The sequence below is a fragment of the Grus americana genome, chromosome 2, assembly GCF_028858705.1.
Source record: "Grus americana isolate bGruAme1 chromosome 2, bGruAme1.mat, whole genome shotgun sequence".
Lineage (NCBI taxonomy): Eukaryota > Metazoa > Chordata > Aves > Gruiformes > Gruidae > Grus > Grus americana.
Window position 1 is genome coordinate 71,665,239 of NC_072853.1, and position 26,180 is coordinate 71,691,418.

Genomic DNA, 26,180 nt, shown 5'->3' on the forward strand with positions numbered 1-26,180 from the left:
CATTCCTTTTTTCTTCATATACGTAGAGAGATCATGTACCAAAGAACTACTGCTGCACATAAAGTTAAGCCTAAAATATGGGTGCAGGTCCTGGTGTCTGTAACAACCACAGCAGTTTAAAAGACCTTAAGATCCCTCACTGAAGTCGGTGAGAATTTTTCAACTGACTGCTTTGATAGCTGGAGCTGACCCTTAATTAATAAAAGAGGAAGGTTAAAATGCTCTTACTCAGAAATGCAGATGCAGCCAATGTCTATACTTCTCGCTTGCACATGTGTGTACAAAGGATTAAAAAACCAGTTATGGAAAGTGTTACCCTCTATGAGAAATATTTTTTAAATTTTTTTTAAATGCTATTCATACAAAACTTATTCCTTAGACAACAGTATGTTGCATCTTTTCAGAGTTTCCATACAGCAGAAAACAGTGTGATGAAATTTCTGAGGCTCAAGCTAAGCACCTCTCAGTACAAGTCCAAACTGGATTTGTTCTCCAGGGTAGCATGACAATGGCAGAATTTTATAATAATAAAGAATTTTTATATGTAAATATGCAGCTGAAAAGAAGCCTTTACAATGTGCTACCTAAACTCATACTGTTGAATAGGTAACTATGCCTCTGTCTGCAAATCTGAATCTCTTGTTACAATAGCAATACTTAAACTTTTAGAAGGGTTTGTTTTTAGCTAGATCATTTACTGGCTAGAAAACCATTGTACTGACAGTATTTATGAAAGCTCATATATAATCTAAATAAAAATGTGAATACAAATATAAAACAAAAATCACAAACTCCTTGGCCATATTTTGCTCTTGCCAACTAGCAATTGAAATGTTTGCACCAATTTGAATTAAAGTGTGGAAGGACCAAAACCTAGTAATATAAGTTGTTGTTTAGCTTTTCACAGGTGTTTGCAAAATGGTAAATTTGAAGAGAGTGGAGAAACTTCTATAAAACACATTTTAGAAGTATTTAAAACCTAGAAGCATGGAAGAAAAGCCATGTAAATCAATGGAATTTTGGGAGGCTGTAATGGAGATAGTATAGTATGGACACCTGTACCTTTGTGGGAGCACTGCTGCTGATCTGCTGCTGAGAGCCACAAATGAGGAGCTGGTGGCGAGGAGGAACATGGGGGTTCTTGCATGACGTAATAGCAGCCAGGCAGCAGCTTTGGAGGGCATCCCTTTCATCTAACTTTGGGTGACACTGTGTACATAAGGTAGCTGAACAAATCAGTAGCCTTTACCTTCTGCAGACCTGCCAGTGGCAATATGTGGAGTGTCTAGTTCTAATTAAACTATTATTCAGGCTGTTGGATTAGATAAGTTAGATAATATGCCTTCTCCCTCAAAATATATGACTTGATTATAGATGTCTTTACATATAAAGCCCATTATTAATTATGTGCGTGTTAAATGTACAAAATGAGACAGCAAGCTTGGTTGAAAATCATTTGACTTTCCCTACCAGTAGTAAGGCATTTTGGCTCAACTGCAGTCATGAAGATCCAAAACTCTCACGGCAACTCTTTAAAAGGTACATGGAAGATAAGGAGGTGATTGGTGACAGCCAACATGGCTTCAGTAAGGGCAAATCGTGCCTGACAAACTTGGTGGCCTTCTATGATGGGGTTACAGCGTCCGTGGATAAGGGAAGGGCAACTGACGTCATCTGACTGGACTTGTGCAAGGCATTTGACACTGTCCCACACAACATTCTTGTCTCTAAATTGGAGAGACATGGATTCGATGGATGGACCACTCGGTGGATAAGGAATTGGCTGGATGGTCGCACTCAAAGAGTTGCGGTCAATGGCTCAATGTCCAAGTGGAGAATGGTGACAAGTGGCGTCCCTCAGGGGTCAGTACTGGGACCAGCACCGTTTAACATCTTTGTTGGTGACATGGACAGTGGGATCGAGTGCACCCTCAGCAAGTTTTCCGACGACACCAAGCTGTGTGGTGCGGTCGACACACTGGAGGGAAGAGATGCCATCCAGAGGGACCTTGACAGGCTGGAGAGGTGGGCCCGTGCGAACAGCATGAAGTTCACCAAGGCCAAGTGCAAGGTCCTGCACATGGGTCGGCACAATCCCAAGCACAGCTATAGGCTGGGCGAGGAATGGATTGAAAGCAGCCCTGAGGAGAAGGTCTTGGGGGTATTGATTGATGAGAAGCTCAAACATGAGCCGGCAGTGTGCGCTTGCAGCCCAGAAAGCCAACCGTGTCCTGGGCTGCATCAAAAGAAGCATGACCAGCAGGTCGAGGGAGGTGATTCTGCCCCTCTACTCTGCTCTGGTGAGACCCCACCTGGAGTACTGCATCCAGCTCTGGGGGCCCCAGTACAGGAGAGACATGGAGCTGTTGGAGCGAGTCCAGAGGAGGGCCACGAAGCTGATCAGAGGGCTGGAGCACCTCTGTTATGAGGACAGGCTGAGAGAGTTGGGATTGTTCAGCCTGGAGAAAAGAAGGCTCCGGGGAGATCTAATTGTGGCTTACCAGTACCTGAAGGGACCTACAGGAAAGATGGTGAGGGACTGTTTATCAGGGAGTGTAGTGACAGGACAAGGGGTAATGGGTTTAAGCTGAAGGAGGGTCGATTTAGATTAGATGTTAGAAAGAAATTCTTCCCTGTTAGAGTGGTGAGGCACTGGAACAGGTTGCCCAGAGAGGTTGTGGAGGCCCCATCCCTGGAAGTGTTTAAGACCAGGTTGGATGAGGCTTTGGGCAACCTGGTCTAGTGGAGGGTGTCCCTGCCCACAGCAGGGGGGTTGGAACTAGATGATCTTTAAGGTGCTTCCAACCCAAACCATTCTATGATTCTATGATTCTATGGTTCTATGATTAAAACCAGCTAACAGAGAGGTCTAAGAATATGAGTGTGCACAGGGTAGTGTGGTTGAGTGAGGGCATCTTCAGTGGCTTCCCCCTGGACTGGCTTCTTGGGCGTGTGTTATTGACCTCCTTGTGTTGTGATCTGTGTGCTCTTGGTGAGGTGAGAGGACACAGAGAAGAGGTGGTGGGTCATGGTGCGTCTTCGATGTACTGCAAAGATGGAGTGTGCAGCTTCCTCGCACACCTTGCCAGCCTGAAAGAAAGGTACTAGGTCAAGTTTCTCAGCCTTTCTGCCATCTTCCCTGTGATGGCACAGCTGTATCAGCATGTTTAATGAAACAATTATCCTCTTAGTCATTTCTTCCAAAGAGTCCCTTGAAAAGTGGAAATTTGTAGTACTATAAAACACATTGCTGTTTGCAGCTGTGAGCTATAGTAGATCAAGCTATCAGTTTTCTACTGCAAGTCTTTAGTCCTGCTGCCAACAACGACCTTATATATGGCTATAAATCTTCCAGGAGTGTAATAAAGGTGAACTGCATTTCACTGTAATGGGGTATGTCTTACACGAAGACAAGAGAGCATTAGGAATTCCATGTGTAATAGCCAGTGCTTCCCAATATTCATGTCAAAACAGAGGATGTAGTACTGTGGGCTGCAGAAGTCATTCAGACATACTGCAGTTTTCTATCCCTAAGTACTCTGATTTTATCATAGCAGTGCTGCTCCAGTTCAGGAGTTTGTGGTATTCATTTTATAAACCTTATTCTGAAGTGCTTGCAGCTCTTCTGTGCTTCAGAAGTCATTCTGGAGAAGGAAATTCCCTAAACTCAGTTGATACTGCTTTATTTATTTATTTTCCTTTTTTAACATTAGAAATACTTCAGCTGAAATTTAAGTCTGGCTTAGAAAATTCTACCTTTTTTGCAAGTACTGGAATCATACCACTTTTATGAGGCATTTAAAGACCCAAAATGCAAATAGGTACCTAATGAGATTCACAAAAGTACCTATTTCCTTTTGAAGTCAATTAGAAATGTAACTTGGTTGTTTCTCTAGCTTTAGGAACTTAAATACGTTTAAAAAATGGTTCTAATTCATTTGGGCACTTCTCAAAATTATACCTTAAATCTTGACTTTTTTCATGTGAAAGGTAGTTTCTGACACTGAACTGGATAGATAAATGCATCCATGTTATATCATAGATTTTATTTCAGAACTGTTTGACTGTTTCTGAATTTGAATGATTTAAAACTAAACATAGTGGAAGTACTACCAATGTGCATGAGTTTTGTCTCTCTCATTTATGAATTAAACATAGAGCTGTCACTATTTGTGAGCCTAAACAACCCATAATAGTATTTATTGTTTTGTAAAGTTGTGAAAATGTTTAATAAAAGTACTCACTGGCTCTGATATTCGTGCTTGGACAACAGCATCCCATCATTAAAACCCGATCCACCATGCCTGCATCCCAGCCATTGTCATTTTACTGTGTCTTTCGGTCAAATGAAGTGCTGCAGTAAGCGACTACAATTCCTGTGTAGAAATGCAGGTTGTTATTCCTGAGTAAAATCTGGCATTTTGCCTAGCCGTGTCTCACCTCCCACTCAGCCTGTGAGGCACAAAGAGGCTGACTGGGGAGGACAGCGGAGAAAGTGTAGAAAGTAGAAGAGGAGCAGGCTTGATATGAGTCTTCAGCATGCTTTTTGTTGCTGTTCATCAGCTTGCTCTTATGAAGAGATGTTACATATTAAGAATTTGCTCCTGACACCTGGCTTTTTAACGTGAAAGGAATTCTATGTATGCATATAGATGTGACTATGTAACTTGTCCTAGTGCTCACAGAGGTAAAAACATAGAAAGCTTGATACTTTGCTATTGATTGATTTGGTATTTGTGGATTTTTTTTCCTTGAAATTGTGCAACCTTTTTATAATTTGTGTTTATATCAGTGCAATGATGCCAAGATCTGTCCAATATGACTGTATGTCATACAAAAATAAGCCACATACAAAATTATGTCCATGGCCTCCTTACTAACCCACTTTCCACAGTTCCTTTCTCCTAGAAACAAGAGTCTAATGCTGCCCCGCTCTCTCTTTGAAGAAGTTAGAATTCTTGCTTGCGCCACTTACCACCTGTCTGTAGTGCAGACGTGTCCCTAGAGACCGGCTTGCTTAAGTTTTCGTAGTCTGGCTCATTGGAAGACATTAGGTTGCTTCTGGTTTAGGCTATCTTTGCGGAATACAGAGATTACAGCCTCATGTGCGTAAGGCACATGGGAAGCATATGTTGCTTCTTACTGTCTTCTGTTTCTGTTGTTGATAATGTAAGCAAGAAGTAAAGCTGTATGCTAAGGTTTCCCTGTTGAATCCTGTGACCCTTAATTGAGATGCCCAGTATTTAAGGAGATTATTTTTTTTAACTGAAAGATATTCTGTCTGCTCCAAATGCTTTGTAAGCTAAACCTCCTAATAGATTGCAAATAAAACTGGGCTCTCTCAAGGACAGTGTGATTTTAATCATATGCAGGCTTGATTCTGACCCCACTGAGGGACCAGACTGGCCACTCTATTCAGAGCCAGGCAGAATTGGCTTCTATCCTTAAAAACACAGCCACGTTCACTACAGTGTTGGAAAGAGTCTCTTGTGGGCAAAATGATTTGCGTTACATTTGTTGAAGTTTATTGTGCTGTTTGGCAAAACCTGTCTACTTCTACTCATCAGGTGTCAGAGCAGAAGAATTTATGCTGAGGAAAACCAAAATATATCATACAGCAATAAAATATACAAATCAGAAAATAATTGGATTTTTTTTCCATTTTTCAGAATATTGCAACACTTTCACACTACTGCTGAAGATTACACCATCATTTTCACATCTGGATGCACAGCTGCACTTAAACTGGTAGCAGAAGCATTTCCTTGGATACCTGAAGGCACAAAGCAACCCAGCAGTCGATTTTGTTACCTAACTGACAGCCACACATCTGTGGTGGGTATGAGGGGGATAACTGCCTCAATGAATGTCTTGTCTGTTCCAATAAAACCAAAGGAAATCTTGTTATCGGAAAAAAACAGGTTACCAGCTGAAGAGCAAAACTGCATGACACCTCATCTTTTCTCTTATCCAGCTCAGAGTAATTTTTCTGGTACCAAATATCCCCTCTCATGGATACAGGACATAAAATCTGGAAAACTCCACCCCATCAAAATACCAGGGAAGTGGTTTGTTCTACTAGATGCAGCTTCGTACGTGAGCAGTTCTCCATTAGACTTGGGAGTTCACCAAGCTGACTTTATTCCCATCTCATTCTATAAAATCTTTGGATTCCCGACTGGTTTAGGAGCATTATTGGTAAACAACCGGATTGCCCCCCTCTTGAAGAAAACCTATTTCGGAGGTGGAACTGCAGCTGCTTATCTTGCAGGAGAGGATTTTTATTTCCCAAGGAAATCTATAGCAGAAAGGTAAGGCTTTGTTTAACAAAACAGGGGGGGTTTTTCTGAAACTGTTTTTGTCAGACAAATGTCTTAGGGTTGGTGCATGCACTGGGCTGTGACACCTATGCTTCTTTGTGCAGTTGGATAGGTATGTCACATCTAACTGTTTTCTTCTTAGTATTCTTTCTTCTTTCTGAAGAGCATCATCTGAAATATCTACCTTCCTTCCCTGATCTAGTTTGTCACAACTGGTAAAAATATAAGGCTTCATTGAGTGACATAAAAATCAGTCTGTGCATTTTTTAATTTATTTTTAAGATACCTCAGTGGAACCCTGATTTGTTTGTGAAGCTCTGCACCTGGAGCAGCCAGGCCAAGGTTGATCACACAATATAATGACCCTCAGTGAAATTGGAAAGTAAGGTCCATGTATTTCACTGGAAGGGTGGCATGCTGTACTCTCAAAAGAAGCTGTATCAGAACAACATGTTCAGTAAGATAAATTACCTAGGACAAATATTTGTAGCACTCTTATTCCCTGACTGAGGTTCTAGAGAAGCTGTGAAGCTCTCCTACAGAAAATAGAGGATGCCTACAGGAGGTCAAACATACACACAGAAGGAAGTGCAGCATAGTGGATAAGCCTCCCCAGTCCCTTAACACATTGAAACGCCACTCTTAGCAATGCTTGGTCTCTCTGCCTCTCTCCGTCATGCTAGCCACAGCTTACATAAATGCAGTAAAGGGTCTTCCTTCCTGTCTCACATCCAATATATCTGCACAAAGGAAACGCTTGAGATCAGCATTTAATATTAAATTATAGTCCTTGGGAGAGGCTAGAGGTGAAAAGGGGAAAATATAAGAAAAGCCATTCGTGCCTGGCATTTGTTTATGGATGTGTATTCAGCAGCACAAAGTCCTGCATCTCCCATGATGTAAATGTCTGACCTCTCCCTGTACATGTAGTAATGCATAACAATGCTTCAGGTGTGTGCACCTCTTCTAGGTGTGTGCTCTGAGTGCTGCTGTGGGGTTTCAGTTCCACATGGCTAAATGCAGAGGCTGGCTGCATTAGCCTGGCTCTCTTGGTGCATGAGGCCTTGCATTATTTCTGAAACGGAAATTGGTACGGTGAACGTCCAGTTAATCTTTTAATTTAGAAATAAAAACAACAGGGAAACATTGGCATTCTGACCTCTGGTTCTAGTTTTTCCAAACCAAAAAGGTTTTGAAGTGCAGCACTCACTGAAAGTCAGGGTGAAAGGGCGTAAAAATCATGGGATCCCAGGGTGCTCCTGTGTCATCTGTGAGACAAGGAGAAAACCTGCTTTAATTTGACCTGGGCAGGCTCTAATTTCTGAGTGGCTTTTCTAGAGGTAATTGACACTTGACTCCTGAGATTGCATAGCAGATAAAAATACCTGAAATGTGGTTTAGATCTCAATTCTTCTTTTACACTTTTTTTTTTTTAATTAGGAGGGGAAAGGTATGTGGGAACCTTGAGGGGAGCTCTATCTTTGATATCTTTTTCAGGAGTTTTCAGAGGCTGACTAATTATAAGCCTTTCAGGTATTTGAGGCTTCCACTGCTTTCAAGGGCTTTTTTACTGGGCCTGCTTTAACCTTTTTCTACTACATAGTTATAAACAAAGGAATTTGTCCAATTTGGTTTCTCAGTCAGGCTGGGTACAGAGTGTCTAATCTTGGCATGAGGGAACCTAACTCAAATAATCAAATCTGACAGCTAGATACCCAGGCACGTGATACTAGTTTACGTTAGACACCAAAGTGTAACGCACATGGTCTGAGTCATTGTACATAGGTAAATATTTACATTTGTTCTCATCTAATCCATTGATTATTATTTGAAAACCTAATATTTAAAAATTCATGTTTAGAGCATTATTGATGCTGTCTGTAATTCCCAGTGAACTGTGGAGACTTAAAAGTCCTACCTAGAGAGGCTTGAAGTTTTCAAAGATAGGTCAGGAATGAGGATAACCACTTTCTTGAAAAAATAAAACCAGCAGCATTGAAATTCTCAATCAATGTCCTCCAAGCTATATCATCCAAATTTATTTATTTTTTCTTTTAGTTGTTATGGGGTTTTGCTTTGTTATGTTTTTAAAGTGTTTTCCTGATAATAAAATACAGATAGAGCAGTCAGGAACAGAACTACTACACTTCAAATGAAATGCCAGGCCACCATGGCCAAAGCTAATATGATTACCTTATCTGTGGGCCACATTTCCATTTCTTTGCTAGTGACTGAAACACCTGGGTCATTATTTCTCATATAAACAGCAACTCTAGCCAGGTTATATCTCTGCCAAATTGCAGTAAGGAGCCTCCATCCTTGGAGGTATCCAAACCTAACTGGAGAAGGCCCTGAGCAACCTCCTCCAGCTGGATATGCTTTGGGCAGGAGGTTGGACTGGAGATCCCCAGGGGTCCTTTCCAGCCTCTGTGCTTCTGTGATTGATGCTGCGCACCTCTACGGAGCTCCATCTCCATTCTCTCTTTAGACATGCCTTTGTAATTTCAAAGATTGATTTCTTAAACTTGATTTTTAAAAAAGCTGTTTACAGTGCTGGATTAACACCAGGATCGAATACACTGAAACGTGCCATTTTGTGTGGTAATTCATAAGGAAACTTGCACTCTAACAAATACCAGTGGAAAAGTGGATTAGAATCGGTATATCTGAATACCGTTAGCAGAAGGTATTCCCCATCCATGCATAATCAAAGTGCAGTATACTAAGGAAATGGCTTTTTCTAAGTCAAGGTGAAACTTGAGTGGAGATGTGTAACGAGGGTGTTTATTCATCTTTCCTTCCCAGGACTGTCAAAATGGTTACCTTTTGTCTTAATGGATACAGCTTTTGCTAGTGTTTCTTGTACTTTATTTTGTTGTTCTTGCTATATAAATTATTCTATTGCAGACTCTTTTACATTCCTTTAATACCCTTAAATCACTGCCACGTTTTCCTATTTCATGGCAGTAGCCAGTCTTCCTATCTCAACTTTTAAAATCATGTTTATTGTATTTTCATCCTTGCATCAAACAGCTTGACAAATTATTATTATCATTCACAAATCTAGCCTCATTTCCCATGTTTTTTTCTGCACAGCATGAGATAATAAAATAATATGATTATGTATAGCAAGAATTCAGTGATAAAATATTCATCATCTGCCCTATTTTTCTTTTGTATCTGGGAGTGCTATTCAGGATCTGATCATCCTGGAATTTATGACTAAGGGAAAAGAAGCTGTTGTGTTATCTGTAAATTGGGTATCTGCATCTTAGTCTACCGGTGTGAAATATCTAGTGCATTAGCTGTTGTGTGTTTTTCATTTCCAAATGGATTTTCAAAAGCTTTGGAAATCCAGATGGCATGACTTTGTCCCTGCCCAGTTTAAGTGGCTCTTGCCTCTGCTGCTTGAATAACTTGACAGCCACAAAGCAGTACCCACGCTTTTGAAGTCTATGATGCATTGGACTTAAGCAAAGCGGGTTTCTTTTTTCTTGATGCTGTAGCTTTTTGTTTTTGAGGTGATTCAATGTCTGATATATATGACCTGCAGATAAAAGGTTAGATACCTTAAGTTCTGCAGGAAACAACCTTAATTAGGGACCACCCATGTACTACGGTGGAGAACTGTGCTAGAGATCACTGTGACAACTCTGTGCATGCCTATGCAGGTATGTGTATAGTGACATGGTTTGGAGCATCAATTGCATACTGAGTTTGTGTGTGCTGAGGGGAAGGGAAGGGAGGAGTGGAAAATGGAGGCAGAAAGGTAGGGATGAGGGCTATTGCTAGGATCCCAAGAGCTGGAGCTGGAGCCAAAATCCTGAGGCTGGGTGGTGGATATGTAGCCCTTGGCAACAAGCTGGTCTTTTGCTTGAAGTTGTCTCTTTAGCATTATTGCATGTTTCTGTCAGTGTAGAAAGAGAGAATATAGTGACAGGTGCTGGTTTATTCCACAGAAACTCTTCACAGTGCTGAGAAATCACCTAAGGACTGGACCATGTTTAGAAGAGCACAATACTTCTGCACATGCTCACCTTGTAGTCTATCGTACGCCCATTGACTCCACATTCAAGGACTCTGTCCATCTGCCCATGATTACTTTAGTGTGGTAAGTGGGCTTAAATATCACCCTGGTGACTAGTACTTTTTGTTCAAGCTGTTTCCACATTTTTGTGATGTTTAGAGATCTCCAAACAGGACCACTTCTGGGTGAATTTCCAAATCCATAAAATTCCTGAAACAAACATCCTTTCAAACAGCAGTGTTGACTTTCAGATGAGACACTTGGGAAGTGATGAGGGTCTTCATCTAATTTCTGATGGGTGTTTGCACCATGAGGCTGCCTCCTGCACCTGACAGACCTATTGCAGCCACTGACAGGGACTCGTAAGCCTGAACAGCCAACAAGAGGGTGAACAAGTCTCTCCCTTATCCTCATCCCCCCCATGCCAGCCCTCCTGCAGGGAGGAGAGGCGGGAGGCCATTGACCAGAGCTGTGTAGGATTCTCACACAGCTGCTCTCTGAAAGGCAGACAAAATCCTTTCATTGAGCTGATAGAACTTAATTCTGACAACTTTTACAAACTGTTTTTCAAAACAAGAGCTGTGGACAAATACAGGAAAAGGGGTTTTTTTTCCTTTCTGAGTGACTGTAAGAAGGTTCCAGTAACTTTTTATTCTTTCCCTTCTCTGCTGTATCTGCTGGAAAGCTTCACACAGTCTGTCTTGTTACTTCTCAGGATATCCAAGGTGGCAGTTGACGGTTTTTTGTGTTTTTCTGTGAGCTATCACTGCGGCCAGCCAGCTTCCTCAGTATTTGATGCAAAGGAAAGTTCTGATTCCTTTTTATTTTCTAACTCCCACCATTAAGGAGGCATTCATGTGTCATTTTGCACTCTAATCCTCCAGGTGATTTTTTTTTTTTTTCAATAGTGAAGTTGTTTCACTGCCCAAAATCTCAGCATAGTCAGAATAAACTGAAAATTGTAAATCAGTGAGCCAAATGGAATGCTGTGAGGATCACTTTTAATCTTGATTCACCATGGGATTTTCCATAAATTGCTGAATCTGAGATAAACTGAAAGCAGTGCCTCTGATAAATGCTTGTAGAGCACAACCAAACACTTAAAAACATGTTTGTGAACTTGGATTAGTGGGCAGTCACCCAAAGAGAAGCAACAGCTTTGGAGAGGCAATACAGCTGGCAGTGATGGTTTCCTTTGGTCAGTCGGCCCCACCTCTATTCATTTGTACAACTCTTGGATGTCCTTATTTATATTCTCAACCTCTTGCCTGGAAACCTCTATCAGTTTTGAAGACAGCCTTTATTCTTCAACTTTTGTTTGAGCAGCTGGCGATGCATTTCTTTTTAGCTACACAGGTGGAGAAGATTGGTGGTTAGGGTCTTCCAGGTTATGCAAAACCCCAGGTCAGTGCTTCCTGCAGAGGTTCAGACAGACGCTTCCCGGAGTGCAAAATCAGCTGTAACTACCAGGCTCTTCCAGCAGAAATTTTGGAAAAAAAAAAAGGAATCACCTTCTGCTCTGCTCCTGAAGTGCCCATTCCTGTGTTTTACAGAGTCCAGGGAAGCACAGAAGAAGGTGCTCTCCTGAGAAAGCTTTTCACTAGGTCCCAGGGACAAATAAGATTTGAGTTGTGTTTTCATCCTCAGTGTTTCCTATTGCACAGTTGGGAAATCCCAATCTGAAGTGGGTCACATATAGGGCTTAGAGCTGTAAATGCTAGGAATGAGCCAAAAAGATAGGCATATTATTGGTTAATGTCTAAATGTTTGGGTCTGTTGTAGCACACAGTTACAGTGCACAGATTCCCAAACTACTTTTAATCAAACCAGTTCAGATCCTTGATGCAATGTAGCCATATGGCCACAGGCATCCACGCCAGGCAATTTGCATCGCCTCTGAGGAAGATACTACATTTAGGCACACTTGTCTTTGTGCTAGGCTGCAATCTACAGTATGGAAATAAATACAGGGGGAAGTGTTTTTTCAGGTGGAAGTGGGGGTAGTGGATCTTTTTAGCAATGTTCAGCAAAATTAATTTAATAAAAAACACAAATGCAAAGACTTCTAAACCGTACTATGGATTCTCTTACTCGGAAGTAGGCTGAACTCAGCTAAGCATGTTTCTTCTTTCATTACCAAAGTCTCATTGAAAGCCAGTAGTAATCATGTGCCTAATGCAGTCACATGCCTAGCGCACAGAGGCTCATGTAAATCACATCAAGCATCAATCTGTGTTGTTAAGCACCTCCATCCCAGTGTATGACTGGCACCAAATTATTGACTTATGCAATAAACTTAATAAATTGCTAGGGAGCTACAGTGCATGCATTTTAAAATAAAAGAAAGAAATTCTTTCTAAAATGCATTTGTCTTAAAATATAAAGTGTTTTAGATGATATCAGGAAAGAAAGGAATTCTGTTATATACCAGGACTTGATTTTGCCTGTGATCAAAGTAAAAATTCTGCCTCTGAGGATGAGTCTTTGCAGTCATTCTGGCTAACAAGTCATCATGACATAGTTTCATCCTAGGGAGTTCTTATACTCAAATTCAGAATCAACCCTTTTCCCTAAGTCTTCTTTGAGAGGCTCTGTGAATTTCTAGCACCAGCTATTGGGATTTTACAGCAGTTGTTTTCTGGTGATAAATTTATTGTATGCTTTTTATTGTGCATTGTAGATTTTACATTTCTGATTGCCTAACCTGTTTGATATATGAGGAAAAACAACATTAACTTGTCTGGCATAAAAATCACACTTTTTTCTTCAGCATTTGTACTGCGTACTTAGAATATTTGATATTAGCATGTAAAAGGGTGAGACTAGCTTTTTGACCCAGACGATATTTACAACACATAAGTCCTGTTCAGATAATGTTAAGGGATTGATTTACTTCAAAGTGCAGGAATTAAAGCTTTTGCTCTCTCTTTTTACCTGAGGCAGTTCTCAAGAACTGCTGTAAATACTCCATGGTATAGTATGTAATTAGTCTAATAGTCTTCGTTTGACTCCTGAAGTCTTAGAGACAAAAGCTTGAGCTAAGGCAGACATACCGAAGAGCTATAACTGCTATCAGGGGGTCAATTTAGATATTTAACATTATTTTAACCTAGTTTTTATGTGCTCCAAATCCTCTGGTGTGAGTGTGTGTGTTTTAAATACTTCCACAGTGATGCTGAATTTGTTCCAAGTTGGCTACAGAAACTTTATTGGCTCTTTTGGAGTGAGTTTAATCTTGGTTTTCAGAGTGCAGCCTGAGAAGTGCAAAAAGCTCCGAGCCTAGGCAGGAGCTAATAGAAATGAGAAAAATTAAAATGGACATGACAAAACTGGAGGAAAAGTTGAAACAAAACATGTCTGTACGGGTGGTAGCCCCAAGCCCCAGATGTGGTCATGCCAGGTTGCTGCTGCCAAGGTGGCAGATCCATGCGGAGGGAGGGGGGGTCCGCTCCTGGAGCTGACCCATCCACAGCATGCAGGGGTCCCTCAGGCAGGGCAGGGGGACTGCCTTGGGAAGGGGTTTTCTTCATAAACCAGTAGCAGCGGGCAGGGAAATCCTAGAAATATGGCTGAATGTCTCTGTGTCTTCACATGTCTCTGACCTTCAAATGGGTAGTCATGGTTTGTCAGACAGAAGTTGTCACGAGTTTTGGGTCAGGGCTATTCCCGTCCACATGTACCAAAGCTGCTGGCATGTCTTTTGCACAGCCACTGCTGCAGTGGGCTCCAAAGCAGCCGTTGCAATCCATGGTTTCCACAGGTCTTTCTTTTTTGGGGAGTAAATGAGTCCAAACTGCAGGATGCGACTATGCATGGCTGCTGTACTGCCCGGGCCCTCTGCCAGTGGGTGGACTTTGCACTGCAGACCGAGACACTTGGGTCCCTGTGTAGAGTCAGGGCTGGCAGGCTTGCCAGCTCACAACTGCGAAGATGAAGTTTAATTTCCCATGTCCGGATGAGAGCTGAATCCCTTATGGTACTCTCTCTTGCCCGGTAGAGCAAAGAAACCAGGACCGTGAACTCCACGCCAGTCCCTTTGCTGATGGTGAGCCGGTGCCTTTGCGGTGCATCTCCATGGCAGGCCCTGGGTGCCTCTCCAGAGTCACACACCCTGGGAGCAAGGTTGTCTGGCTGCACAAACCCGACATTTTGAACCATCTTGGTTTCCACAGGTTTGTCATTTTCCCACTGAAACCTGTTGTATCATAAAATCCCATCCGGCTCTGCTGCGTGGCAACCTGCCCAGGGCTGAGTTTCATGCAGAATGGAGGTGCTTACGCCGGATAGATCAAGGACCGTTTGGGATGCATAGAGGAGAAGGTGTGTGGGGGGGTGAAAGCAGGCATCACCCACCCTGGCCTCTCTGCAGGAGCAGTGATGGGGAACAACGTTTAGACTTAGGAAAGAATATTGAGTTGGGCTTTAAACCAGAGTAATGCAGAGCAATGCAAGCAGTGAGGGGAATACTGGTGTCTGTTCTTTGATTCAGAAAAGGACTGAAGCATGTGTATTTAAGTCAATCTCTGGTCCAGAAACACCTCTGAGCATTGACAGGGACTTCGGCTTGTACTTTAAGTAGAATAGGTTTATGCTAATTACAGCGCTGTATTTCTATGTGGATCCTTTTGGAAGCAAAACTCTTAGTTATTAGCAAAACTCTTTCTTATTTCCTCCCTTTATAGCAGACCCTGTCCCCCTTCTTGTGTGGGTTTGGGTTGTGCTTTTTGGTAGGCAGGGGGCAGAGGGAGGCATGGTGGAGTGGCTGGCAATTAAAGTTACTGGCTGAATGTAATCTAAAGTTAGTTTTTCCAAAATGGGATGAGGCTAGGTCGTTACCTTTCGCATTTTGTCCTTAATGCAAATAATCATTAAACAATGAAAAAGTATACTCCTCTAATAGAAGTCAGGAAATGCCTGACTACAAATGATGAAGCATCACCTCTATTATAACATACTAATGCACGATGGTGTCATAAATTGGTATTAACCCTTCTTGCTTACTTTAACTTGCACTTTTCGCGAAGAAGGTGCTACAAAACAGTGGTTTTCAGCCTCTCAAGGTACATGAACTCACCATAAAGGCTCCACGAAAGGAGACTGAGACACCTTCATATATCATGTGGCAACTATATACGTGATGTTTCAAAAGAAATCTTCACCTTCACTGGATTTTTTTTTAATTCAGTGGCTTCCTTCCACTCTGAATCATGCTTCTAAAACCTTTTTTGAAAGGTATTCTTGATCAGACTTATTCTTGTCAGTATCATCAGAAACAAGTCTCATCATTTAAGAGAAGGATATATATTTGCAGTCCAAATAAAGTCGGAATACAAGAGAGCAAGCTGAAATGCCCATAAAAGTTTGTCTGGTAATAGCAGACGACTCACAAAACCATCTTAAATTTAATGGCTCACATTATGTGACTTCTTATGGGATATCTGTATTATTTTATATTTTATTTATAGCTAAGCTACAGAGAGCTAGTTTTTAAAAAACTTTAGTGGTCAATGGTTTCCTAGTGGGTAAAAACAGATATATAGAAACACAATAGTTTAAATGTTTAGATGATATCACTCAGGCTGGTATTTGAAGATTACAAGTACAAGCAGAGGTTTTATTTTTTATTTTTTATTTTTTATTTTTTTTCATTTCTCACCAGTCAAATATATGCAAGAGTGCATCTGGCAGTTGTGCTCTTGGGAAGCCGTGAAAGAAACATCTACAGGGTTCTCAAACAGATTTAATTCAGAAGAAAAGGGAAAATATTGATGCTCTTGAGAAAAAAAGGTTTTACAATCTTTCTTGACTTTCACATATAAGTAATTGTTTCTAAACCAGAAAATACTCAGATTGATTAAACATTTGGCTGTCACATTTCAGTCTGCTTGTGTTCAATTAAAAAATTCAGAGGGATTCTCTAGCATTATTATAATCTACTTTTTCCATATCTAGGCATTTATATTATCAAATAACATCTGTTATGGCTTAATAACTGTGTCAAATGATTGTAATAGCTTTATTTTCGGTGAATTTTGTGATAAAGAGTTTTAGAGTTACAGCAGAGAAAGTACTTATGCTGAAAGGATTGCATCTCCTATTTCATAGTTTATGGCAGACATTTTGCATTTATGTTTTCAGGTAGTAGTCTGAACTGGCCTCTTTTTTTTTTCTTTCTTTTTTTCTTTTTTTCTTTTTTTTCTTTCTTTTTCTTTCTTTTTTCTTTCTTTTTTTTTTTTTATTGCTGCTGATGCTAACAATTTGTAAATCCAACTGTTCTTATCCAACACTTTGGCCTAAATTAGAAGTGTCTTGGTTAGCCTTAAGTTAATTATACTAATATATGACCAGTTTAAGTGAGAAAAATGGCACGCTGCTTTTGTCAGCAATGGATTTAGCACTGTCTGTCCCCTGAGCAAAATAATAAATTAATACTAAGTAGCAGTAAGCCAATTAACCCTTCCTAAAAAAGCAACTTTTTTATTTTAAGTTTTTCTGCTGTCAGTATACAAAGAAAGGCAGCTGCTTTGAAGTTGTCATCAGTATTTAAGAAGGATGTTGTTCATGGCAGATTATGTTTATGTCTCGTTTGTTATGAATCTACATTTTTACTGTATTTCATCATGATGGGCTAGTTTAGAAGGACTGTATCAAAATAAAGAGCCACAGTCATTGTTAGCCTTAGATTTTTCATATTTGTCTTGAGAAAAACAAGTTAAAACATAAAATCAACCTTGCATGAGCTTTTATCAATTTAAACAAAGTATGTGCATACATATGAGAAATAAAATCTTTCACTGTGGAATACCAGTATGTGGACACAAAGTTTTCTTTAATCATCTTTTACTGATAAACATTTGGCAACCTTTTTCTAGTGTCATCTTGACTGTTCGGTTCTAGTATAGTTCAAATCACATCTCTGTGTGACAGAAATCTTTCAAAATAAGGCTTTACACATCAGATTTTTACACATGAGACTGTCCTTTCTTCTAAAACATGCTGATTTGACTGCCAACATAATTTAGAAAGCACCACTAATGCAGTGAGACATTAGCATTTTAGGTCCAGTGGTCTGAATATTAGAGCTTGGTTTGTATAAGAAAATAACGATGCTGTATATTGTTTTGCTGAGTATCATGAACTTAGCTGTGGTTCTGTCTGTCGTCTTTGGATATTGCACATCTGAGTAGGAAACAGTCCCCTCATATTTCACCATTCACTGTTATTTCTCGATTTGTGTTCGTATAGCTGGATCGGGTAGACATCCTAAAAATTGCCTTTCCATGAAGTGTAAATGCCTCTCTGAATTACCTGCATGTTCCTGGAAGTTTGTAGATGTCATATAGAAAATCTCTCTTTTGGAAATTTGCTTTATGATTTGAGATCACATATTTGCTTACAGTTATTTTAATACATATTCATCTTAAACTATTCTTTCTATATGGAAAATCTTATTCTGCAGAGCCACATTGAATAATAGTGTAGGAATGTTGCTTGACAGAGATTTCTACTTTTAATCTAATTAATTAGACATCAGTTTTTTTGATGCAGTTTTTAGTTTCTGCATTATATACTGAAAACACGACTGTCTTCCTGAAGGTATTAAATATTCCACAAATAGCGTCATGTTTCACTTCCTTTTTAAAAATTATTTTCTGAAGTTGCCAGAATCTTTATTAAGTTTGACATCTTGTTCTTTCTAAAAAGTATTATTAAAATCATTTGTTGAAATATTGTCTTCTATTTCACTAAAATGCAAATATTTCATGGGAAAGCATCACTTTAGGTGACTTCCTAATGTAAAAGGTAGACATCCTTCAGTCAAAACGGAGTATTTTCTTGAAACGTCATAATTCTCCTTTAATTTACATGTAACTTGTATTTTGTGTACGTTTTAATATTTAGTCATATTTTTACGGTTAGCATCAAAATGTACAATATTTCCTAATATTGTCATATTGAAGCTGCTGTAGTGTTTGCAAGGTCAAAGTATTGTTTTCATTTTCCTGTCACCATAACTTTCAAGATTTCAAATACGTATTTTTTTGTACTTGCTTTAGTATGACCCTTTGCTAGCACAACACATGCAGCCCCAGAGAGGTTGTACTCTGTCGTGCTAAAAGCCTAAGATGAGCATTTGCAGGCTTTCAAAAACGTGACGCAGTAAATGAGAATAGCATAAGCTCTTTGGGAGGAGAGTGACAGAACTGCCGTGGAGAGGCCTGTTGGCCCAGTTCATCTCCTGCTGGACTCAACAGGAGACCTTTGATTACGTTCTATATGCCAAATTTAATCCCTTTTAATAATTTAAAATTATTTTTAAAAATACATGAATTCTCATTTATTCTCTATCTAGACATTTCTAGTTGTTTTTCCTAGACAGATTACTACAGAATTGAGGATGAGCAGGAAAACCGCCTCTCTAATTGTTCGTAAGAATTACACTCTTGGCATTTAACGAATGCGATGATTAAATTAGATCAACAAAAAGAAGCAGGAACATGAAGAAGCAAGAATTTGGGGGTTTATATATGTGAATGTATATAAGGACACACATAAGCGAGGAACCATAGTTGATTTACCAGTAGACAGATAACTATGGAAAAATTCCTCCCTGCAAGCTTTGAATGAGTGTAAGTATAAATTCTAGATGTAACAACTTTGTGCAGCTGTTACTCTTCCTGTTCTCTGTGACCGTGTGGTGGGTTTACAATGCGTTTTACACACAGAAATGTAAGATGCAGTTTTAAATTTTAGTGAGGACTAAATGCTGTGGTGTGGCTAACCAGACCATGATAAAGGACTTGGCCTGCAAAATGTTTTAAATAATAGGATATAATGAAGACAATTTTATCTTACTAACATGATTGTATTTCCAAGAAGGTTAAGCACCTTAATTTTCTTGATTGTATTCTTTAAACTGTGTTGCTTATGTAAGTTCACAACAGAGCACAGGTAAACGTTATTAATGGAATTGATGTAAAACTTTAACTCTGGCAAAGATGACATTTCAATGTGGGGGGGGTGTCACCCTCTATGTCAATGAACAGCTGGAGTGCATGGAGCTCCACCTAGGGATGGATGAGGAGCCGACTGAGAGCTTAAGGGCCACGATTAAAGGAAGGGCAGGAACAGGGGACATTATAGTGAGGCCCGTGGGAACCCCATGAAGTTCAACAAGGCCAAATGCAAGGTCCTGCACATGGGTCAGGGCAACCCCAAGCACAGCTACAGGCTGGGCAGAGAATGGATTGAGAGCAGCCCTGAGGAGAAGGACTTGGGCATGTTGGTGGACAAGCAGCTCAACATGAGCCAGCAATGTGTGCTTGCAGCCCAGAAAGCCAACCTGAGCTGCATCAAAAACAGCATGACCAGCAGGTTGAGGGAGGTGATTCTTCCCCCCTACTCCACTCTCATGAGACCCCACCTGGAGTCCTGTGTTTAGCTCTGGGGCCAACATAAGAAGGACATAGAGCTGTTGGAGCGAGTCCAGAGGAGGGCCACAAAGATGATCAGACAGCTGGAGCACCTCTCCTATGAACACAGGCCAAGATGAGTTGAGTTGTTCAGCCTGCAGAAGAGAAGGCTCCAGGGAGACCTGACTGGGGCCTTCCAGTATCTGAAGGGGCCTACAGGAAAGCTGGAGAGGGACTGTTTACAACGGCATGGAGTGATAGGACAAGGGGTAACGGCCTTAAGCTGAAGGAGGGTCGATTTAGATTAGATGTTAGGAAGAAATTCTTCCCTGTGAGGGTGGTGAGGCACTGGAACAGGTTGCCCAGAGAGGTTGTGGAGGCCCCATCCCTGGAAGTGTTTAAGACGAGGTTGGATGGGGCTTTGGGCAACCTGGTCTAGTGGAGGGCGTCCCTGCCCATGGCAGGGGCTTGAGACTGGATGATCTTTGAGGTCCCTTCCAACACAAACCGTTCTATGATTCTATGATTCTGTGTGTTCAGCTTCTATACAAAATATGAATCAAACTGTGATATGGTTCTCTCAGTAAAGGAGAATGATCTCCAGAGTTGTTAGAGTGCCAGTTTGTAGCAGACATTCTAAATATTTTCTGTAAATCCTTCTATTATTGAATAAAATTTATAAAGACTAATGTCCATAGTATGAACACATCTGCAGTCTTCATTTGTATGAAATATGAATAGGAATGTAGATATATTAATTCTGTGTTCTCTAAAAATTTCTCTAATACCTACATGCTATTAATATTGTCACCAAATCCCTAGTGTAATAGTATGCATATCTTAGTGGATGTGCTACATTTTAAGATCAACTATATGAAATTTTCAGGAATTCATGTTATTTGATGAATCAAACTTACAGTATAACTGCAGTTAATGTGTAGCAAATATGGGTTTTATTTCAGTTCTCCATGTGCAAGAAAGTGTAAATTAACACATACTTCTCCCATGCAGGGAGAACTGAATAAGTTCTCATTTAATCTCCCTTCCTGTCTGATGAACACAAATGCTTGGCAATCAGAACTGTGAGTCAAAGAGAAAGGAAGATTTCTCATCCTAGCCTGGTTTACTTAAATTATGAGCTAAAGGGGGGAATGTGAATCTTGAAGAGATCATTTTGTAGTTAATGAAGCAGTTTTAACAGCCAACGAGATCTACTTTCAGCTATTTAAATGGCTGCAGGAATGTTAAAAATTTATATGATCATAAGAATTCTCAGCAGAACATCTTATTTAAGTAAGCTTTTCTTATCTCTGCTGCTTTCCCAAGTTAAAGATTAATAATCCATTATTTAAGATTTCTGAAACTTTTTTTTCCTCAGGTACACAAAGAATTTAACAAGGAAAGCCCGACCATCTTTAAATACTGTGTGGGGTTCATTCAGATACTTTTAAATCTATAGTGGCATATTGAAAAGGTGTGAAAATACTTGACAAGTCTGTCAAATTTGCTCTTCTGTAGGTGTCCTGAAGGGGGTGGAGGAAGAGTAGTAATCTCTCGCTATGTTTATGTCCGCAAATTACACTGTCAACACATTTTCAAGGTGCAAATGACATGTAGAAAAAGGAAAGCTATACACACAAACAAGGAGGAGAATATGCCACTAGCGAGTTTTTTCACAGAATTACTGACCAAACAATATCTAAGACATAGGAATGGATGCAGCATATTGTGTGATGAATATTTTTTTCTCTAACTTAAGAACCCTTTCTTCCTCTGAGCCTACTGAATATTTACTGAAATAAAATCCTGCAGCTAATATCCAAAGTAACAAAGGTGTGGGACCCCGTGTCTCGAGATTAATTAATTTTTGATTCCACATGAATAACCCCACGTGGTCCCGTGTGTAAGCCCTGTCTTGCATCCTTTGCCTTTGAATTCTGGCCGGCCGAACAGTGTCTCAGGCAATGACCTGGCAGACTGATCCGTGAGCACCGTCGGAGGGTGAGCAACAGCTACGATACTGCACCCCTGAACTATTTCTCATTTTGCTGGCCCTGCCTTGCTGTTCAGCGTGTCTGTAGACTTAACTGTACAGAAAGTAAAAATAGAAGCCATGTCTCTTCCTCACCTTTCCTCTGGGCTGTGCTGAGGTGTGTATTGATTACAGCTAGAGATTAAAGTTTAGAAAACATCAGAAGAACTTGATGTTACAGAAAACATCAGCATATGAACTCAGTAAACTTATAATGGCTTGACTCCTTGTGATTCAAAAAGTGTTTGAGTGATGCTGTCCTCAGAAGAAATATTGGTGATGTTAACTCTTTCTGTAATAATAGCTGATTGATCACTTCATTGCAAACTGATAACTTTCCAGGCATACACAGATTTTTTTTGAGTGTTGATAGAAGAATATTATTGACACTGTTCTTGTGACAGTTCAGTTTCCATTGGAAACTTAAATACATGACAAGATCTCCAGTCAGAAGTTTTCATTTGCAGAAGAGGCCAAAACCCAAACACCGAACCGAGCTGTTTTCATTTCACAAGCAGGAGTTTTAAGGCTGCTTCTGTGGTCCAGGCTGTGCATGGCACTGTAATCACGAATGTGCAGCCAAATTCTTGCCCCGGGAGTCCGAGGACATGGGAGTTATCATAGACGACAATAGTCTAAAATACAGGTGAGGCAAGGCTCATAAGTTGCAGTAACCTAATTTATTGGAGAACTGCTACAGCTGAGAAATCTGTTAACCTCTCTTTACAAAACTTGCCTTACAAAGTTTAGACACCGTTAAATCAGGTAGCTTTTCCTGGTGCTCCACCAAAAATAAATAAACATCCAGACACTGCCTTCTGCTTCTTGCCCATTTCTCCTTAAACCAAAACCAGAATTCTAACAAAGTTTAATTTCTAGGGAATAGCTTTACTGTAGGGATGAAATTTGGTTCTTAAATTTGAAACAAAGCACAGTATAACTTCATTTCTACTAGAACATATAGTTATCAATTGCAACAAAGACTTTCTGGCTTCATATACCACAGTGATTTTGACATCCCATGGTGATTTAATTACTATATGCATTACAGATCTGCAGGAAAAGAAGAAAGCAATGACAGTACCATTTGTCTGATTTCCATAGGGGAAAGTATCTTTGGCATCTGTTTCTGTTTGCAGAAAAGAAAAAAAAAACCCAAAACCCAAAAAACAACTTTTCTGACAGTCTATGCATGACATTAAGCTAAACTGCACAGTAAAAGTAAGATAATCTCCTTTATAATACACCTTTGAATAAACCTTAATCCTGAAAGGAAGAAAAAAAATACAGTTAGCAGGATCATTTTAGAACTGTGGGGTTTGTTTTTTTTTATTTCAACATACCTAGTGTAAGTGAACATTGTCTAGGTTATTGATTGATTTTTAGACAGCATCTTACACCCAAAGATGAACTTGATTCTGCAACCTCAGGTAACAAAAATTCAGTGAGGTATGATGTCTATTGTGTTTTCTGTATTTGCTTAATAATGTACATATTTAGACAGCCCCAATTAGGTTTGGAAGTTCAGGTCCCTGATGGGTCTTCTTGCAATCTCTGGGCAGATCTGAGAAGACAGTGGTACCTTGTACTATTTCCAACATTCTGTCTTGATATTTTTATTTCAATTACTTCACGGATTGCGGGGAACATACAGTCAACAAAGCAATAAAACCTTGAATCCTTTTCATCCTGGCAATTTGATTACCATTTAAAATGATAATTTTTTTATGACTGAAAAGTTCAAAGTTTGTCTTTTCCCTTTTAGCATTGCCTTATAGCAGCATCCTAAGAGAATAAGACCTTCTTGTCATATATGAGATGCATCAGTAATAATCCTGTTTGCAGAAATCCTGCATTGGTGGAAAATGTTGACATTCAGACTAAATACTAGTGACAGTTTTTGCAGGCTTTTTTTATAAATTACATTTATATGATCTTCCTTGTAAGATTATCCCAGTGAAATGTTGACTCATTATTCTGTTTTCACTCCATTGTTTTTCTGGTTTTGTTTTGCAATCCCCTGATTATACTTGACTCTTAAGAAAAGCTTTAGAGAATGCCCTGTATTTGCAGTGTGAATTATGATTGTGCCAGTGTGCATAACAATTACATTATAAATATTTCCTCAGCCATTTGATAAAGACTCAAATTAAGAAAAATAATTACCAGTACAATTACAATTATATATAATTACGCTATATGCAATTTAGTTTATCTCTAACCTCCTCTTGCCACAATGTGTTCATTGTTGAAGAATGAGATTTTAGCTGACTGTGTTGGAAGTGAACATGGATTTTTCTGTCCTTTACGACGTATTTTGTTTAAATGAAGAGTTTTATCAGCATGTTTTCTCACTGGAAAATAATGCAGTTTAGCCGGTTCAACTTCAAAACCAGCCTCTCAGATGAAGACCTTTTTTTCTAACGTGGAGTTTATTTTTGCTTAGGTTAGAGAGACTGGTTGCTCCTGACAATGCTACTTCCTTAAATGCAAATTATCTATACCTGGGCAAACATAGTTAATTTGTATTTATACAGTAAGAGAGATGTATGGCTGGTGGATTTTTTTTCCTAACCCAGAAACTGGCTAAACACAGCAGATGCTTTCCCAGAGAAGCACAAAGTCTCCCAGAACATTGAGTGAGGACCCAGTGTCTCCGAGAGGGAGCAGTGCAAATTCTTGGCACTTATTTGGCATAAATATTAGCCGTGGGCTAATCAGTCTGTATCAAAACACTCCAGGAGGCAGAACAGCTAAGACGTGCTAGCTTACTTTGTCTGCATAGAGTAAGTATGCATGTACGTGCTGTTCTCAAGAACTGCACCTACGCTGGCTTGCTTTGGAAGGATGCATCAGCCCCTTATAAAAAGCAAAGGAGAACAAGTGATCCAGAAAAGAAAGGGCTGTTTATTTTACAAATATATATTACAAATTAAGAAATGCTCTGTGGTGCTCCATTGATTCTTACTCTGACCTGAAGTACTCAAGACCATGTTATCTGGTCACACGCCTTGCAAATGGTACACAGTTTTGCTGACCAGGAGAGGCTAGACACAGCATAGTCTGTATGGCGGTATTGTTGTTTATAACGGATTTTGTTTGGCATCCTCTTTATGTTGCCTTCGAATAGTCCCTTGATACTTTAAAGCAATCCTCGCATGTTAAACAGTCATGTTAATTGTGCTTTTCAGAGACTCTGAGACTAAATATTTTCTCTTTCTGTACTTGCTTTAGGGAATTCTTGTCCTATTCCAGATGAAATCCCGGGTTTAGACAGTCTCTCTGTGCAGCTTTGTGTCTTAGATGTACGTAATACTGATTACTTGGAGTTCTTTATTCAGTATGCAACCTGCTAGTCTACTTTGACTCCACAAAGGAGTAATAGCATATGATTAAAGGAAGTTCTTAGGATTTGAGAGATCTGGATCATCTTTCTTTTTCAAGTTCCATAAAATTTTTATTTTTTGAATTTATTATAAGTACAGTTTTTGAAAGTGGCTGCAGATTTTATTTCCTCTGCCTGTGTTAAACTCTGAAATCCAACATTGACGTTAGTTGGCAGAACAGTAGCTATTCGCAGCACCTGAAAACAGAACCCATAATATCTCAAAATGAGAACTGCAGGTCTTTTCTTTTTAAGCTCCAGTTTACCTTCATGAAGCAGGAGAGCGGTATTTATCTTCTGTATGTGGGCACTGCAAAAAGGTCAATCAGTGCTGCACTGAGATTTGGTTTTAAGTAGTGACTGAGGAAAACATGCAAACGAAGATAATGAACTTAGGGTTGCATTTAGGTTAATGTAGATTGCTTGTATGTCATTATCATTTCTTTATGGAAATGCCCATAGTAGAACACAAGGTATTAATTTATAACCTGTTGACTGTATTTAGCGGCATTGAGCTGATCTCCTGTGCAGAGTGGTGCAAGGTAGCTGGTTGAGTAGAATGGTTGAACGTGTTCCTGAGCAGGTGCTTGTGAGCAGTTGTTTGGAAAGTGTCCAATTTACTCTAATCGGGATAAACATTGAGGATGTATATCTCACAGATATATAGGAGAGAAATCTGAAACAATTGAAGTCACAGTTCTCCACATCAGTGGATGGTTTTGCAGGGATTTCGCTTGGCTGTAAACTGAACCAAGTGCCACATATCTGGCTGAAAGCAGGGAAGGAAGTCAAGATGACTCCCTTAACAATAATTAAAACCTTTATTATTTTTTTTAAAATTAGAAATAGTAACTTCAATCTTTTTGAGGAAAAACTGCAAGCAAAAGCAACATAGCAGGTGGCAGTTATTGAGACCAAGGGAAAAGCGCAAGATCTAAAGGACAGAAAACTTGCATGTAGGCACCAGTACTCCATAAGGACGTCCCATGGTGGGAGCCAGCAG

The 26,180-nt window shown here is 39.8% G+C and overlaps 1 protein-coding gene across 4 annotated transcripts in view; it reads left to right on the top strand.

Annotated features, from left to right (window-relative positions):
* Positions 1–26,180, top strand: part of MOCOS (molybdenum cofactor sulfurase) — a 229,206-nt gene that overhangs the window by 83,087 nt on the left and 119,939 nt on the right. For all 4 annotated transcript variants that reach the window (XM_054814508.1, XM_054814512.1, XM_054814509.1 and 1 more), the window contains one exon: positions 5,670–6,311. In XM_054814508.1, the coding sequence (XP_054670483.1) occupies positions 5,670–6,311 (642 nt within the window). The remainder of the gene's footprint in view (positions 1–5,669; positions 6,312–26,180) is intronic.